Genomic DNA, 19091 nt, shown 5'->3' with positions numbered 1-19091 from the left:
AAGGCTGATGGATCGATTGACCGTTAAAAAGCACGACTGGTTGCTAAAGGGTACACATAGACTTATGACATCGACTGCTAGGAGACCTTTGCACCTGTAGCAAAGATGAACACAGTCAGAGTGATCATGTCCATAGAAGCAAATCAAGATTGGCCACTCCACCAACTTGACGTAAAAAATGCTTTTCTCAACGAAGAGCTACTAGAAGAGGTGTATATGTCACTCCCTCTAGGATTTGAGAAACACTACGGAAAGGACAACTTATGTAGACTAAAAAGATCACTATACGGTCTGAAGCAATCACCAAGGGCCTGGTTTGAAAAATTTTCAAAAGCAATCAAAGGTTTCGGGTTTTAACAAAGCCAAGCTGACCACACACTGTTTCTGAAGTATTCGACAGGGAGAATCACTGTGTTAATCGTATATGTTGACGACATAATAGTGACAAGTAATGACAGTAAAGGTGTTCAAGAGGTTAAGGAGTATCTTGGGAAGGAATTCGAAATCAAAGATCTTGGATATTTGAAGTATTTCTTAGGGATGGAAGTAGCAAGATCAAAATTTGGTATTGCAATTATGCAAAGGAAGTATACACTGGATCTATTCAAGGAGGTCGGAATGCTAGGTTGCAGGCCTGGTGAGGTTCCTATTGAACCAAACTTTAAACTGAAGGTTAGTGGAGATAAGAAACAGACCAAGAAGGAGAGATATCAACGACTAGTCAGAAAACTCATTTATCTATCTCACACTAGACCCGATATCGCCTTCAGATTGGGCTGGATGTATCAATGACAGGAGGTCAACGACAGATTTCTGTATATATGTGGCAGGGAATCTGGTCACTTGGCAAAGTAAAAAACAAATTGTTGTGGCGCGAAGCAGCACTGAGGCAGAATTTAGGGCTGCAGCTCAAGGTATATGTGAACTGTTGTGGCTTAAAAAGCTAGTTGAAGAAATGGATATCAAAGTTGAAGGACCTATAAAGCTTTTCTGCAACAACAAGGCAGCAATTAACATTTGTCATAATCCTGTTCAACATGAAAGGACGAAACATGTTGAAATTGATAGACATTTCATTAAGGAGAAGTTAGAAAAAAGGAGTTGTCTGTATGCCTTACGTCCCTACAAAAGAACAGCTAGCTGATTTGTTTACAAAAAGGTTGCAGAAACAGACATTCGAAGATTTAGTGAGCAAGTTGGGTCTTTACGATGTATACAAACCAGCTTGAGGGGGAGTGTGGGAAAACACGTGTAATTATAGGAGTGTTGTGATGTAGATATTTTTAACTTTAAATTTAAACAGAATCTTATATATAGGAGTTATCCTAGGAGTCAGGTGTGTGACTAATATTCTTATTTCAAATTTGATTGTTATCAGATTAAGTTGATCCCTTTAAATAAGGATGCCTTGTATACTTTATGACGGATTAAATGAAACATTTAGTTTCTCCAATTCTTCAAGTTCTAAAACTTATGTTTAAAGAGTTGCACACTTCACATCCTCCTCATTATTAGGTATGTCCCTTATCCAAACAAACCAGATTTCCATTTCTTTTGAGGAATTCAACTACTAATCACATTTTTGATCTTTTACATATTGATGTTTGGGGATCATATAAGATACAAACTCAAGGGAATGCTAGGTTTTTTCTTACAATTGTGGATAACTATTCAAGAATTACTTGGCTGTTTCTTATGCAGTTCAAGTCAGATGAATTTCAAAGCATTAAAAAATTTCTGCTCATGGTTCATAATCAATTTCAAATCACCCCAAAATGCATTAGAACAGACAATGGTTTAGAAATTTTTAACAAAAATTGTCAAGATTTGTTCCATAGTCAAGGAATTATTCATCAAACTACATGTGCATATTCACCTCAACAACATGACATTGTTAAGAGAAAACATAGACATATTTTAGAAGTAGCTCGAGCCTTGAAGTTTCAGTCTTGTATTCCAAACAAATTTTGGGGATATTGTGTTCAAACTGCAGTTTACCTAATCAATAGTTTTCCCTCCTATGGTGAAAATGGTGACTGTTAGAACCATTTTATCATTGGCTTCGATGCATAATTGGCCTCTGTATCACATGGATATCAATAATGCCTTCTTACAAGGGGACTTGCATGAAGATATTTACATGAATGTTCCAAAAGGATTTGTCAAACAAGGTGGACAGAATCTGGTTTGTAAATTGCATAAGTCTCTCTATGGCTTAGAACAAGCTTCAAGAGCTTGGAATAAAAAACTCACTACAACCCTTATTTCTGGAGGTTTCAAGCAATCCAAATCAGATTATTCTCTTTTTATTAAGAGAAATAATTCTCATGTTATAATGTTACTTATATATGTGGATGATATAGTATTAACAGGGAATCATATGGAATTGATCAATAGTACCAAGGAACTTCTTCATTCACATTTCAAGATCAAAGATTTGGGGTTATTGAGATATTTCTTGGGCTAGAAGTTGCTGATCTAATAAAGGTATCAACATTTGTCAGAGGAAATATGCTCTTGAATTGATCTCTGAAACTGGTTTGTCTGCTTCCAAACCTGCTCTCATTCCTCTTGATCAGCACTTGAAGTTTACTTTTGAGTCTTATGACATATTGTTTCTCATTGATGGTGATCCTCTATTGTCTGATCCTACTTCTTATTAGAAATTTATTGGGAAGCTTCTGTATCTTTGCATGACCAGACCTGATATTAGTTACTCTGTGAATCTCTTAAGTCAGTTTAAGCACAATCCCAAACAGTCACATATGAATGCTGCCCTGAAGATAGTCAAATATGTAAAGTCCGCGCCAGGAATGGGACTATTCTTTCCTGTTGATAACACTCTACAATTGTTGGCTTCTAGTGATTCAGGTTGGGCTTCCTGTCTTATGACCAGAAAATTTGTTACTGGTTATTGTATTTTTTTTTTTTTGGCAAATCTCTTTTGTCTTGGAAATCTAAACGACAGGTAACTATCTCTAAGTCATCCTCTGAAGCTGAATACAGGGCTATGACTTCCACTGTTTGTGAAATTATTTGGCTTGTTCAACTCCTATCAGATCTTGGTTTTGGTCATTTGGCTCTTGTCACCTGACATTGCTTCCAATCAATCTGCCAATCACATTGCTTCCAATCCAATGTTTCATGAGCATACCAAGCACATTGACATTGATTATCATCTTGTTCGAGAAAAGCTCAAGGATGGTTTGATCAAGATTGCTTATCTTCATATCAGTGAGCAACCAACTGACATATTCACAAAGCTCTTGGCAGCAAAACTCATCATCATCTTTTGAGCAAGTTGGGGGTTCTAGATATTTATCACCCACCAACTTGAGGGGAGATATTGGAGAAACAATGAGAACTCTATTGCAAGTCTATCACATTAGTTTAATTTGACAGTTACTGAGTTAGACGTCAGATTAGTTGAGCTAAGTATTGACTATAGTTAGCCAGCTGTATAATGATAGTTACTATGGTTAATTAGCTACTGCAGTTAGTAAACAATTGAATTGTTATTTTGATTGAAAGGTCTTTGACCATTGTATAAAACTTAAGATTGATAATGAAGCAATACACGAACTGTGCTTTCTTCCCAAATACTCTCTGCGATCTTTATCTGCTAACAAAAGGAAACATGAGCATTACGACCTCAAAATCTGACACTTGGTTTCGATTTTCAACACACAGATCACCAAGGGAACCAAATACAGGAAGGGCGAAAAAAAAGGTCTTCAAGAAACCTTGGATTCTTAGCTTGCAAAACTAGGTGGTGTACAAAACCAGCTAACTATACGTGAACAGATGTAAAATTTTATCTACAAGAGGCATATATAAACAAATGTAGTCTAATTCACTGCCATGGCTTTGGAGGCTTGAAAGTAGAGCCACTGTTTGAAGTCTTTTTTGCACCTGAAAAGAGCAGTGGAATATGTTAACAGCTTCATTAGCATTATTGTTATGAAGAGATACGTCTGATTATTTTAAGCTCTATTTTCACATACTTGTTGACACCTTCGAAGAATCCCTGGAGATTGACGACGTTGTCTTAGTTTGCTCTAGTTTTTTAATGCTTCGACCAACTTTTGACACAGGTTTAGGCCTGCAAAAATTAAAATTTGGAAGTAACAAAAATCAGAGTTCATTTTCATCCATTAACATATGTATGATGCACATATTTTATATATGGACTGCAGAAGCCTAAAATGGTGCTCAAGCTCTCCCCAAATACATCCCAAGCAAACATTTTTAATAATGCATACATTGACATGCAAGCACACACACAAACATGTAGAAATATCAAGGGAAGCACCAAAAACCCATAGAGAAATGAAAAACGTAGTACTTACGTCCCTGAATTGTCCAATGGTTTTGACCCTTCCTGAGGAAGACTAAATTCCGTAGAGCCATCAGGTTCCCCAGAAGATAGAACATTATCAGATATATCACTTAATCGATCAGAATTTGCATCTGCTAATCCTAGAATATCACCATCTGTGTTAATATTCTGACTTAAGACCCCTCCGGTAATTTTTGATTGCATGAGCAATTCATTTTGGTGTTTTAAGTCATCCATAGACTGCGAGGAATCAACTTCTGAAAGCCTATCACTTTGCTGTGAACCGTTGTCCGAAGCTGCTTTCTCTGTAAGTCCTAAGCCTTTCCCAGTTGGCAGTTTTGAGCTTCTCTGAGCAGTCCCAGTCCCACTTACAGAGTCTTTGCTTGAAGAGAGAGATCCATGCCTCGATGAATTTGCCCCACTATTCTCACTATTGACATTAGGATATGCATTTTTGAGATCTTTAAGTAATTGCAACCTCTCAATCTCCTCATCCTTTTTGGCAATCGTGTCTTTAAGAGATGCCACCTGCAGGGCTCACAAAATTTAGAAACGGAGTAACACAAAAACAAGCAGGACAGTATGATATATTCTCCTTTGGCAAACAAAAACTTACCATTTATAGCTGCAATTGTTTCATGAAACTTCAATCACAACATTAAGAGAAAAGAAAAAACAAACCTGCTCCATTAATTCCCGAACATCCCTGCCCTCTTTGCTGCTCCGTGCAGTACCCAGCTCAACCCCAGAGACCCTCTCTGCAAACTTCAAGGTACTCAAACTCTCAGAAAATGAATTTACATCAGGATTGAGCTGCACAAACATAAGAGTTTTTGCTCGGCCTCCTGCAGGGCATAAACAGAAAAACATATTTTCGGTGAATTTGAAAAGTTTATTTCTATTTATCAAGAAATTTCATGAGTAAAAAGAAGCAATTTAGAACATTTTAAGACCAAACCAAAATAACTCACAAGGGAATACCTAAAGAGCTTTGAAGCAATTGAGTGAGCTTGCTGTTTCTGTATGGGACATGAGAGCTCTTTTGTGCAAGAGCAAAAATAACATCTCCAAGGGCCGATAACGATTTGTTTATATATTGTGCTTCCCTCAGCCTGTCTCCAGTCACCTCAGAGCGATCTACCCTTTCACTTCCTGCAAGATCTACCAAGTGAAGATTACCATGCAAAGGAGAACTGCTCTTCAAGTCAATCCCACGAACATGAATGGTGACAACACTGTACAGAAAATCTAAATTAGTTTCACAAGAAGTTGAAAAAGAAACATGTCGAAAAGTGGTTTTATAAGATCATTCAAGAACCTATGAGAACGGCTGCTTCTTTCATTAAGGGCAGTGGCTCCAACAGCTCTATTCTTTAGTCCAATATCAATTAATTCCGTCACATCTTTTGTTGATCTAACAGGGTGCATGCTAGCATCAGGTACAGCTACCCCGTTGGCTGAAGATGAAGATATAATCCCAAGCGTGTGCAAATCAAGGAAACAAATATAAATTTATTCCAAATCATTATCCCTGCATTCTTCACTCATCTAATTGACACTAGAAACAGGAAGGATGGAGAGCCAACAAAAATTTGAAATAGCAGGCATAACATTATGCATAAATTTAATGCAAAGCTAAAAGCTGGAACTAACAAAATCACAAATTGATTAGAGAACAATGTCAGACCAAACTATAAATATATCAGTTCAATCATGCCTGTCCAACTAAAAAGGATATTTTTTTTGAGAACCATCACTTGATAGTAAATCGCGCACTTGTTCATTGTATATTTCAACCATTTGAACCCCAATCTCATAGTTTATGGAGCTGCTTCTTTTTTGTGAGATATTGAAAAGGTCATGGAGAGCTCGAAGATTAACTCCCCAATCTTCTTCACCTGCTCCATTAGGACCACTCTTGAAATGGAGGAAAATTTTTATTAGTTTCCTAATAAACATTATCATATCACAATGGAAGTTAAGATAGTAACACTGTTCTCACCATTGTGTAGGTTTTTCCTGAACCTGTTTGACCATAAGCAAATATGCAAACACTATATCCATCAAGTACAGATCGTACCAAAGGTTGGATATCTGAAAACACCTCCACTGCCAATATCATAAGTGTTGTACAAGTTAGACATTGCATGTTTTCATTTAATAATCAAATTAGGTTAATAACAAATACATTAATTTTATGGACTGCAAATCATTAATAAGGATCCATGCAATAGCCTATACACATATTGACAGGCAGATGGATAATAACCTTGAGTAGCAACTGGACCATAGACCTTATTAAACTTAAACATCCGTTGCCCATCTTTTCCTGGTTTGGAGGGATTTGAGATGATTATCTCCCCATTTTCGCCAATATATTCTAGACATGATTGTTTACCGGTCTGTTTAGGCAAAAATGGCCTTGCCCGACAGTACACTCTAATGTTTCCTGCAAGGAAAGCAAAAAATGATGTAAAACTGAAACCTTTATACAACCTAATACAGCAAAACCAAGCACCGCACCTTTTAGCTCCTGAACTTCATTAAATAACCGCCGGTTCTCAGCAAGAGCACTATGGTAATTTTCAGCTGCATCTCCTAATTCTTTAAGCTTTACACCTGAACAAGGTGAAAGTCAACTAGTGAAAACTTACCATCACATATTGCTCAAAATTGACAGAAATTTTCAAATAATCCTACCTAGGGAATGAAACTCATCTGAGAAGCTCTTCTGAGTTCTTAAAACTTCTTGCTTGATGGAATGTGAAGAAAATTTCATTTCCTGAATATTTTCATAAATTAAGCAAACTAAATAATATTGGATAAGAATATATGAAGTAGAAATGAAACATCAAAACATACCCTCAGCGCACCAAGTTGTAATTCCAGTAAACTTTGGTAAATGTTCTCTTTCCTGCTCCAGCCCTGGTTCTTTGAATCAGAATTTTCCTCAAGCTCCATCACTTTATTCCTTGAAGCCGTTAAGAGGCCCTCAAGGTCTCTTAATTTGACCTCAAGATCTGCTTTAGCACTCTTCGATTCTGTTTCCACTTGTGAACAACGCAATTCACACGTCTTTTTGGCAAATTCTAGTTTTTGCTTCAGAGCTGAAATTTCAAGGCTACTTTGATCCTTCTCTTTCAACAATTCAACCACATCCTCCTCTTTAAGTTTCTTCTTCTCTTCTGCTTTTGACTTCTCATACTTGAGCAAGAAAAAAATAGCATAAATATAATGCGAGATATATACCCAAAACATAGATCAATATCTAATTTGTTTGCGTACTATCCAGCCTTCAACTTAAAGGTTTTATATGAAATAAATAATGACTTGATTAAAGCAGCAGTGAAAATTTTGTCAATCACAATGCAACTGGGAATTAAAAGATCTCAACAATTTAAACATGTAGCAGTGAAAACAGAACTGAACGATATGCATGCTAGAGCATTAGATAGAAGCTGGTCAGATTTAAATGAACAACTAGAATATGCTTTTGTTTCTGAACTTTACCTTTATTTGCTGAAGTTGTTTCATAACAAGCTGCAGGAAGTAAAGTCATTAATTAATAACTGGTAGTAACAAACTACAAAAATATACCCCCCAAAAAAATTACTTTTATTGCTTCAAATCATGTACCATACCTCAGTCTCTTCACCAGTGCCAGATGCAAGGGCTTCAAGCACTTGGATTCTCGATTGGTACTTCTCTTCACGAGCCTTAAAAAGATTGTTTTGCTGCAGCACAGAACCATGAAGAAATTGGTACAGAGCAGCTGAGGAAAATCTGCTGTAATTAAGAAATCAAGAACAAATTTTACAGTTCTAATGTGTTCAGCTTGAGTTGATATACGCCGTTCAATCTCCTGAACAACTTTTCTCAACAGACACGCCACACGCTGAGCAACAAAGGTAATGTCAGAGGATATTTTTGAACCATAAATGCATATCTATGTATACAAGTATGCTTGGACTTCCATATGTTTATAAACAAAAATATTCAAGTTTAAATCAAACTTACATAAGGTATTTCACCATTCTTTCTTTCAATGCTTTCATCCAGAATTCCGTTCACAACACTTAAAAGTGACTGAGTTGGAGCATTCTGCAACAAGAGATGCTGGAATGCATTAAAAAAGCATTAATCACCAATAGAAATTTAAGAGCATGACATAGAATGAATGTCTGTCGACATAATAAGACTGAAGACTCACGTCTAAAGTATTTGATTTCATCATCTCTGAAATCTTCGCAGCAGGAAGATCCGAGTATCTCCCTTGTTTCAATTGAAAAACTTCATGGAACTTATGTCCAACATGATGTAATAAAGCAGCTGATTGCTCTGTAGAAGGAGGAAAAAATGTGACCCATATATAGCTATTTAAATGGCCAGAAACCTTTTAGCTCAGCCCACTGAACCGAACAAGTGTAGTTCATATTTTAGCCATATTTAAAATCAATCACATTGTAGATAATAACCACATCCAGATTCAAACATGCAGACCCAACCACAGGCATGCATGTGCACAAACATCCACAAAGAATTGCATTACCTGATATTGCTGAACTGCGTGAACACCTTGAAATTGGGACTCTGACAAAACTTTTGCCTTCTTCTCCAAGACAAAGAAAGAGGGCCGCCAGAGACGCATCCTTTTCACTGTTTCCAGATTTTGTTATTGTACATTGACCGAAAAATTCTCTTTGGTAGGGGAAAATTCTGCTCTAAGTTTTGAAAGACAGCCTATACAGGCTTCATACACCCTGCAAGATTTAGAGCTGAACTTTAGGAAGTAGAGAAAAAGAACAAATTGAAATCTCCACAGTGCAGAAACCAACACAAGCCCAACAAATAAATAGTCGTAGAAGATTATATACAGAAATATACATGAAAAGCATATAATAATTGGATGCAAGGACAAGCAGTTTTCAACCTGATTGTTCAGTCCAGTCAAATTTATCCAATCATATGGTTCAGGTATGTTCAAAATTTCAAATAACATTTTTAGTCAGATATTATTAGGTAATGATATAAAATTTTCAAATGAAGAAACAATACCTTCTCTAGGTCTGACATTGCAAATCCAGAAATTCCAATTTACCAAGTTTCCAGAAATCTTCTAACATTTCTGAGCTTGAAACTGAAGAATGATTGAAATCGCCTACCTAGAATAGAATACCGAACATTTAATCAACAAAGTAACCATCTAATCACCAACTTAGTATAATTTGGCAACAGAAAGATACTAGATTTCAACAACCTCCTTATATGAAACTAGTCTAAGCCTCTTCAAATTTGAGTAGAAGAGTGCCATCAATCAAACACTTTCAGCTCTTCATCTGAAGCTTTTATTGGCAAATTTAAATGTGGAGAATACTTTTAACCACTCCACCATAGTGCACGTTGGTTGGCTACAAAGGGAAAAAAGAAAAACCAGTGTTATGAGTGCTCAAACCAAGCAGCAATAAAATCATCCTTACCTTCAGCCTCAACTAACGTTCCTTTTGTATCAGAAACCTCCCCGTTATCGGCTAAACTGGATCCATTGTGCCTCTGTTTTCTCTTGTGCTGAGAGCGGATACCGAACTCATTTGATCCACAAGAGAGGGCATCAAGACTTGAAACTCAATTATAAAACCTTGCATAAAATATTCCATATTAAGTACTAGTTCTAAAATTGCCTATATGAGTATACATGTCACAAGATGACTTAATTCTCATGAACTGAATAGAACCGAGTAAATCTTAAAGAGGACATCACAAAATTCTGATAAATGTGAATTACTATAATCGATTATATATACTGCTAAAATTAATTGCCAACTCAAGACTGAAAGTAACAAGAAGATATATAAAGCCATTACAGTTTAATTACTTAGTTACTAGAGCCACTGCTTCTACAAATAAAGTTCAAGCATGCCACTTTTCTCTTAGGAAAGTGTTTTCGAGTCAGTATACCATCTCTAACTTTACTCAATTTCAATTTTTATTGTTTAGAATTAAACAGTTTGGCGTATGGCTAAAAAATTCCCAGAATTCAGTCCAGAAACACCCCGAGTAAATGAATAAACAATGCAAAATGAGAAAAGTTCTCGATGTTACAATTAAGCTTGTCCGTATTTATAGGTAACACAACAATTTATTTCCTACCCCGTTAAAATTATTCCTGCCAATTACCAGCCCTTGTCTAGAATTTTTGTTTCAACTATTGTGTTAACTTCACAATTATGCTTCCAGAGAGCCTCCTTTTCAATGTGTTTAATTCAAACATTTTTATCTAATTCGAATAGAGAAGAGAAATGCATACTCAAAACCTATAACATAACAATTTCTCATAGTATTATAATGTAATTGGTCCATTGAATACAAAAAATCTTCACACCTTGCATGCAGATACAAAATTATCATAATGGTTTCGATACAACTCGGGGACCAACCATGAACAGAACCTGAAATGCAAATCATGAGCACATTATACCAGAATTCCCAAACAGAAATATGCATAACACAAAAGTCGGCAAACAGAAGACTCAAAATTACGTTTAACACATGAACCTGAAAATCATTTAAACCACCGAATTTCAAAGAAAAACATACCCAGAAAATGATTTCTACAATAAAATTGGTGAAATGCATTGGTTGAGGAAATGGATAAATGTGAATTAAAAAAACATTGAAATGAGATCCAAAAAACTGGTATAAAAGTCCAAGGGAGGGAACTTACAGCTATTGCACGTGCTGCTGCTGTTGTGTTTAAGGTAAAGGAAGCTTTGTCATGTCCAAGTGTATAAAAATGTTAATTAACAGAATTAAAATTAAAAAAAAAATTGTAAATGGATAATACGTGATTAGTTTAATTATTAACAATTTTTATTATCAGTTTTATTTTTGGATTTGATTGTTTGGTACCGTGTACCGTTGGTCTTCTAACTCTCGAAGAGAGAGAGAGTCCTTGAATGTGGGAGTTCAATCAATTGGTGTTTGACACGTTTCCTAACCCACCATGACGGTCCTTCAATTCTTCTGTTTTACTTTACCGTGACCTTTAGTGGTCGGAATCGTGGAAAGTGGTCTTCTTTTCTAAATTTCTATCTGGCCCAGGACCAGGCCGGCCCAGCAATTGTGTTAGAATAATCGCATCATGTGCTGGATTTTTTTTTGGACTTTTATTGATTTAATAAATAATAAATGTACGTGTGTGTAAGTTTTTTTAAGAGTTTTTTTTTTTTTTTTTTTTTTTTTTTTTTTGCATTTATACATTCATTTGAATTGGTCTTGTTTTTGTTGGAACGTTTTTCTCATCAAGTTTGTTTCCATACGATAATTAAACAATATATTGTTTTTGGTTCAAAAAGCATTTGGAAGGTTAAAAAAAAAATGTGCTTTAGTTTTTTTTTGTTGGGTGATCGAAAGTGTCTAATATATCAGCTTGTGTACACTTCGACTAATTTCTTAAGTCTCTAAAATTAATAATCAGGTAAACTCTGAAGTGACCACCTCTATTAGCAACCGAGAAGAAGTGAACTCAAAACCTCTTAGAGTAATACACTAGAAAGTTTCTATTGCTCCACCAAACCACCTCTGACCCAGAGGTGGTTAGTTTTAATTTCCTTTTACAATTGTTAAATTTAGTCTGTAATGCTATATATGGATACGGTTGCATCCTGACTATTAAGTAATTTTAATCAAATAGTATCAAAACTACTCGGGTTTGAGTCCCACCAGGGAAGAACTGAGCGAATAACTGATATAACTATATATATATGTCTTATGTTTTATAAGATTAACGTAATTCATATAGTATGCTAAGTAGAGTCCAAGTTTCCATGCAAATTATGCACAAGTATAGGACTAGAATGTTTCTTAATTGCTTTCTATGTCAAAATTACTTCCCCAATATTCAGGTTCAATACACTCACATGACCGATACTGCGGCTGCAGATCATGCCACTGTAGAGCTGATTGTGAATACCCTTCATAAGTTTTTTACTTCTTTTGACTATAAGTATGTTTCTGTATGGTTCATGTGCTTGTTAATTATCCCTCCATCTTCCGGTCATTGATAAAGCATTTATTTGCACGAAAAATAACTCCTTTTTTTGTATATACCTGGATGGGTCACTCTGTATGACTTACATGTGCAGATGGTTGCTTGATGAAATGCGTGAAAGTACTACTTTAATAAGTGCTCTTTCATTTTAAATATTATGCTTTGTTTCGATGTTTTCTACCACTTGAATGTCTTTATAATTCTGTAACGTGGGATCTAGGCAGCAAACCAAAATCTAAATGCTTATAATTCTATTTTCAATTATTTGAAATGAACTTCTGTTGCTATGTAAATAAACTTCTGTAGACTTGTTAGAATGAATTGTGCTACTGACTTTGGGTATTGGAAGACCATAGGAAAGGGTAGGCTTGTTCACTACAATAGTTAAGGTGTGGGGATGATAAAGACTCTAGCTTTCCACCGAGGTAAAGCTCCAAAAGGTGACCGACCTAATTGGGTTATGCAATGTGTTCACCAGGTGAATTACAAGGAGCAGCAATATTGCTCTTAAATGTAATCCTATTTGTCACTAAATTTTAGTTACAGAAATAATAAACAATCTTGGACTAATCAATTATTACACTTATTACAAAAATTAGTTTCTAAATCTCATGTACTATGGGCAATTATACCACTTAGATGTAGAAAAATCAATTTTCCTAACCAAATGATTAGTTGCGAAATCAAAGAAAGCAAATTGGTCAAACACTTTTAGTAACTAAAATTGAGTTGTTTTTGTCACTGATTATTTAATCATTAAAACACATTTTTTTGCAACTAATTGAATGGTTGCGGAAAGGAAATTATTATATTTCGGTCTAACATTCACCAGCTAAAATTTTTGGCAATTACAATTAAAGTTTTAGTCACTAAAAGAGGCATTTGTGAAATGCTTTTATCAAATTATCCTTAAGTATTTAGCGGCTATTTTTTTGGGAATTACTATTTATTTTTTAGTCACTAAAAGCTACATTCTGCCATTAAATCAATAGTTGCAATACAATTTTACTAAATTACCCTTATTCATTTGGCGTCTAATCTAGGGGACTATTTTTTGAGGCAATTAGTAACTAAATTGTTGGTTGCTAAAGAAAAAGTTTTGACGTCTAACCATGATTTTAGTTGTGGATACTTTCTGCGACAACGATTCTATAATTAGTTAGTGTTATGCCCGGAAAAATAAAGGGCTGACGTGGGAAAGTCACGTGAAGGGTGACCTGCTCCCGTTAGAGCAACACGCACACGTCAGACCTGCCAAATGATATGGAGCTCACACGCGTCCATTTCCCTGCAATAAGTCGTGCGAAGTCAGCTTGGGAAAGGGAAAATGGGACATAAAGCCGGATTATGTCCTGACAATCACACCAAACCATGGATTTAATGATGATTACACGCTCAAACAGAAAAGAAGATAAAATCAAAGTCACCAGAGACAGAGTTACCGCAGCCTCCATTTCTAATCCACAGGTCAGCCTCTGAAGCTTAAGTGGTTATGTGCTTGCTGCAATAATCCATGCATGGTGATCCTCTCTCTCTCTCTCTCTCTCTCTCTCTCAAACCTCAGTGGTTTCATTTTGAACTGCGTAATGTCTTATCGCCGCCATGGATCTAAGCATCGAATATTGATGCCACTTGCGTAAAAGTTGAAGTTTTGTATTTAAATTTATAAATTTATAACCAACGAATTAATAACTTTTAAATCTTAATAACGAATGATGAATAAATACAAAATAATTTTTAATTTCTTACATTTCAGTACTGCTGTATTGCCATGCTTGACATTCGGCCAGGTTGCAGAAATGGTGATAGGCAACATCGGTAAGTATTGAAATATTTCTTTTGTGTATTATTTTTATTCATTTGTTTTAGTGTTTCTTTATGAATACAAATTAGTTTTATAGATTTTAATGCCAATTAATGAACACAATCGTTTTTCTGCTCTTCAAACTAGAGCATGTTGTACTATTACAACGCTTTACATGGGGATGTGCTTGGGATAGGCTTATGCTGTAGAGGGAAGTATGGGTTATGTGAACAGACAGCAGACTACCGAACTAAACTGAGGAGAGAGTTCAACCTGCTGAGGGTCCTGCACTGGACTGGGTCACTCATTTATGCTGTTTATTGTTGTGCTCTCGGTCAGAATACAGGGAGCTTCAATCCAAGGCTTACATCCTCTTGGTAACTTTTCCTATTCGTAACATGTCTCATCCTATCTATAATCAGCGGTTAGATGTTTAATTGGAATCCATATAGCAATTATAATCCAATCAATAATATTTTGCTTATAATTGAGCCATACAACTAATTCAAAAATGGCATAAAATTCATAAAAATGATTATTTTATCTAGTTGTATGACTCAGTTTATAATATAGTATTATTCATTATCACATTATTATATCTAAATAGGCCCTAAGTTTTATTATATGTGCCTTAATTAAAGGTTGGAATAAGAATAAGTGAGGAATGGAGAGAAAATCAGCAACAACAATGGAGCACCCAATGAACCAAGAATGACGAAGGATCAAGAAATAATTTTAAGTAGGAATTTTGTGTGTCGTATTTCAAGTTCATCTACTTCTTTATTTACGAATGAATTATTGTTGCATCACATTGAGTAATTCATTAGGTTTTTTATCTGGTAGCTGAATTAATGTTTTGAATTTAATAAGTTGAATACACTACGCGTATATCTATTTAATTAAGTTGATGTTTGTTAAATCTTTCCATAATTAAAACTTAAGATAATGAGTACAAATAAAAATTACCAATATCATTCATGAATAAAATATGGGCTCACCGTTATAGAAACCTCTATTATTTTTTCTATATTTGTTAATATCTTGAAACCATTGCACCCGGGCCTAAAGTGAAAGAACAGCATGCATGCATGAGAGTGGGGGAATAGAGAAAAGCATAAAAAATGGATTCAAGAAAACGTTTAAAAACAAAGCTTGGAAAAGAGATTATACCTACTCCTTTGCTTTGGTTGATGAGATTAGCTTCAAAAGGATGAAACCTCCACACTAACACCACCTTAAAGATAGAGAGTGGCCTTGGTTTGAGAGGGTTTGTGGTTTGTGTTTTTGTGAAAGTTAGAATAACAAAAAATGCAACCTTTTGCACTTATATATATTTGGCAATATTGTAATTATTTATTTCACTTCCAAGCCCAGTAAAATCTTATTTTTATAAGGGACCCCACAATTTAATATCTCACCCTTTGAATAATCAATATTATTCGAGGGCCCATGTAACTAAACTAGTTTACATAAAACACCAAAAAGACCCCCCCTTTTTACCCTTTAACTATTAAAAGGTTATTTGTTTTTTCTCATTAATTTTAACACACTTTAAGATATAATAATTAAATTAATTAATTATTGTTTGACCATTACCCTTAAAATGTCACAAATGATTCTATGTAACTATAACTATAGAAATCCCGTTATTACCCTCGGAAGGTGCTAGCCCTCTTCGGATAATTATTTCCCTCTCTCATCCTTTCTCTAACTTCTCAAGGCTATTGGTGTGACATGTAGGTCCACCGTGGATTAGCCGTGAGCCAGTTCTGGATGAATTCGAAAACCTGTCTGGAGGCCCAACGACTATGTGAAATACTAGCATGTGCCATAGTCCCAAACCACGATGAAAAAATACTTCATCGAACCCATTTCAGATCATACGTACCATGCAGGTAAAGTCCTCCATTGGAGATATCCTAATCGAGTATGGATTCCATGGAACGTCCAAAAACTAAACTCGATCTTCTACCGAATCGTCGATCAATATGTCCAGAACTTGTCATCACAAACTTACTTTTTGTATGACTAATAATAGACTCTGGCCAGAGATTCGTTTTTCGACAATTTTATCGATGTTCGTTTAGGAACTCGAATCCGGATGGAGTCGCGGTACTCCCGATCCTATATTTTCGAGTCATGGTCCCTCTTGACCACCGTTCGTGTTCCCGCATATGAACAACGCATAACCAATAGACTTTATTATACGACCATGATTAGTCCTCTACTTATACACCGTATGAACCCTAACGCATCCATATCAGATTCGACTACAATGTCTCAGGTCAAAGGACTACATCGTGCACTGATATACCAAACAAACTAAATCATTGACTACATGCTTTTCCAGTGATTTGTCTCGTTATTTTTTCGATCCGTTCGAAAAACAGTTCACCAACCGTTAATCCATACCAATGCCCTAGTGACATGACTATCATCATCATCTGTACTTATATTAACTCATGATATCTTTTGGAAGCATCCGGTATGCCTACTTGTGCAATATAGTTGCCTAAATTATATTGCTTCCGTAGGAACCCTTTTCGATAATTCATTTTACCGATTAAATGAATCATCTGGACAATTCATATACATACTTTATTTTAAATGCATGACTGAATAAGAAGCAATTTACATATATGAATTGAAGAACTCTTTCTTCTTATTTTATGAATATATTATATATATATATATACTACAAGACAAATGCTCTGAAAACCGACAACACGAATGGTTTCTAGGGCATACACTAATATCACACTAACAAACTCCACTTGCACTAAAGCCATTCGATGTTGTATCTCATACCCGTCTTCTCAAGATGATGGTCCCAATTGCTTCAATGTCAATGCCTGTAGTCAGTGGATCACTACATTTCTGCTGAAGGTCGCTCAGAATCAAAATCTCTCCAGCTCCAACGAATTCTCTCAAAATGTTATACTTACCGCTGATTGTTTGGATTTTTGGTGTGCCCTTGGTTCCTTTGCCTATGCAATAGCTCCGTATTGTCACAGAACATGCTTATCGGGTAAGCCATGTTCGAACCACACCAAGTTCAATTCGAACTTTCCGCATCCAATAGCCTCCTTCGCTGCTTCCGAAGCAGCAATGTATTCAGCTTCTGTAGTGGAGTCAGCTGTGGTTGTCTGTTTGAAATTTTCCAACTAACAGCACCTCCATTACATATAAAAATGTACCCGACGTAGACTTTCTATCATCACTATCTGATTTGGAAATCAGAATCTGAGTACCTTGAATTGTTTAACTCGGAAACATCCAAACTCAAAACTAGATCCTAGTTCTTCCAAGTCTAAGGACGATTTTACATACCGATCAAGTTTCTTCCCCCTGGGTTTGACTGAATTACTAGTTGTAACACTTACAGCATAAGCTATATCAGGTCTTATACATAGCATTGTGTACATTAAGCTCACTACGGCAGACGCATAAGGCACATTACACATCCGTGCCGCTCTTCATCGGTCCTTTGGACCCATCTCCTAGAAGATGAAGACCGTGAGTGAAGGGCAAGACCCTCTCTTAGGTTCCTTACATCAATCTTTTAGCATTTTCTCTATGTACAATTTTTGGATAATCCATTACCCTTTTTCGTTCTACTCTATAGACACGAATGCCAAGGACATATGTCGCTTCTCCTAAGTCTTTTCATCGAGAAGGTTTTGGACAACCAAACTTTAACCTCTGTCATCATGCCTATATCATTTTCCCATCAAAGTATGTCCATCTACATATAATATGAAACGTGATGGCATGATCTTTAACCCTTTGTATACACGGGCTTATCCGGATTCTTGACAAAAAACCAAATGATTTGATTATGTCGTCAAATCGATGTTCCAGCTTCTTGAAGCTTGCTTCATCCATAAATGGATCGATGCAATTTGCATACCTATGTCTTTCAGCGAGGATACAAACCTATCGGTTGTTCCATATAGATGTTTTCCTCAATAAACCCATTGAGAAAAGCTGTTTTGACATCCATCTGCCAAATTTCTAAATCATTGGTATGCTGCGATGGCCAGCATTAATACGATGTGGATTTTATCATGACTATAGGCAATAAGGTTTCCTCATAATCCAATCCTTGTTTCTGAGTATAACCTTTCGCCACCAGTCGGCTTTGACGGTCTCTACCTCCCCATCCTTGCCAACTTTTCTCTTGAGACTCATTTACAACTATAGAACTATTCCCTCTGGTGGGATCCACAAGCGACCTACTTGATATTGCATGCATGGATTCTATCTCAGAATCCATCTCACTTCCAGCCATTTTTCTTGAATCTCTATCAGTATTGCTTCTTTCGTAGCTTCTCGGATCATCACCATGATCATCTACTCCCACTAAGGTAAATTCAAAATCTTGCTCGTAGAACCCATATCTCTCTGGAGGTTTCGACATTCTAGAAGACTTCGTACTGGAACATAGTATCTGATACTGAGGTTCGCTGATTGGACATTCCATCTTCGCAATCTCGGTTCTTGGCTCTTCGAACTCTTCCTTGAGTCAATATTTTCTTCAACGCCGCCTTCCTCCAACTCATTCTCGAGAAGCGCGCATTTCTACTGATCTAAACTCTTGATCCACTTGGGAAGTAAAAGCAATATCCTAAACTATCTTTAGGATATCCAATGAACCGACCCTTCTCGGATTTAACATCCAACTTATCAGATTTAACCACTTTAACATAACTGGGCACCCTAAATCTTCATATAATCGACTGGACTTTTCCCATACCATATCTCCTATGGTGTTTTCGACAGTTTTTAGACGGGCCCCTATTAAGGATGTGCACCAGCTATCTGGAGAGCGTACCCCACAGAGACAGTTGGTAAGTCTGTAAAACTCACCATCGATCGTACCCAATCAATAGTTTACGATT

General features: G+C 36.0%; 1 protein-coding gene across 1 annotated transcript; it reads right to left on the bottom strand.

Moving 5' to 3' along the window:
• Nucleotides 1-3545: 3545 nt before the first annotated feature.
• Nucleotides 3546-17654, bottom strand: LOC116115669 (kinesin-like protein KIN-14C). The gene is made up of 19 exons (XM_031401799.1): nt 17442-17654; nt 9438-9501; nt 8550-8677; nt 8357-8440; nt 8157-8234; nt 7981-8073; nt 7850-7879; nt 7202-7543; nt 7040-7121; nt 6863-6958; nt 6609-6788; nt 6342-6448; nt 6078-6256; nt 5658-5822; nt 5321-5574; nt 5021-5184; nt 4350-4867; nt 4005-4102; nt 3546-3912 (listed from the first exon to the last, which is right to left on the bottom strand). Exons 1-19 carry the CDS (start codon nt 17652-17654, stop codon nt 3854-3856), a joined length of 2934 nt encoding a protein of 977 aa, XP_031257659.1. The 3' UTR covers nt 3546-3853.
• Between the last annotated feature and the right edge of the window lie 1437 nt (nt 17655-19091).

The sequence above is a fragment of the Pistacia vera genome, unplaced genomic scaffold (assembly GCF_008641045.1).
Source record: "Pistacia vera cultivar Batoury unplaced genomic scaffold, PisVer_v2 Contig749, whole genome shotgun sequence".
NCBI lineage: Eukaryota > Viridiplantae > Streptophyta > Magnoliopsida > Sapindales > Anacardiaceae > Pistacia > Pistacia vera.
The sequence above is the reverse complement of the archived record's forward strand: the minus strand, read 5'-3'. Positions and strand labels throughout refer to the sequence as shown.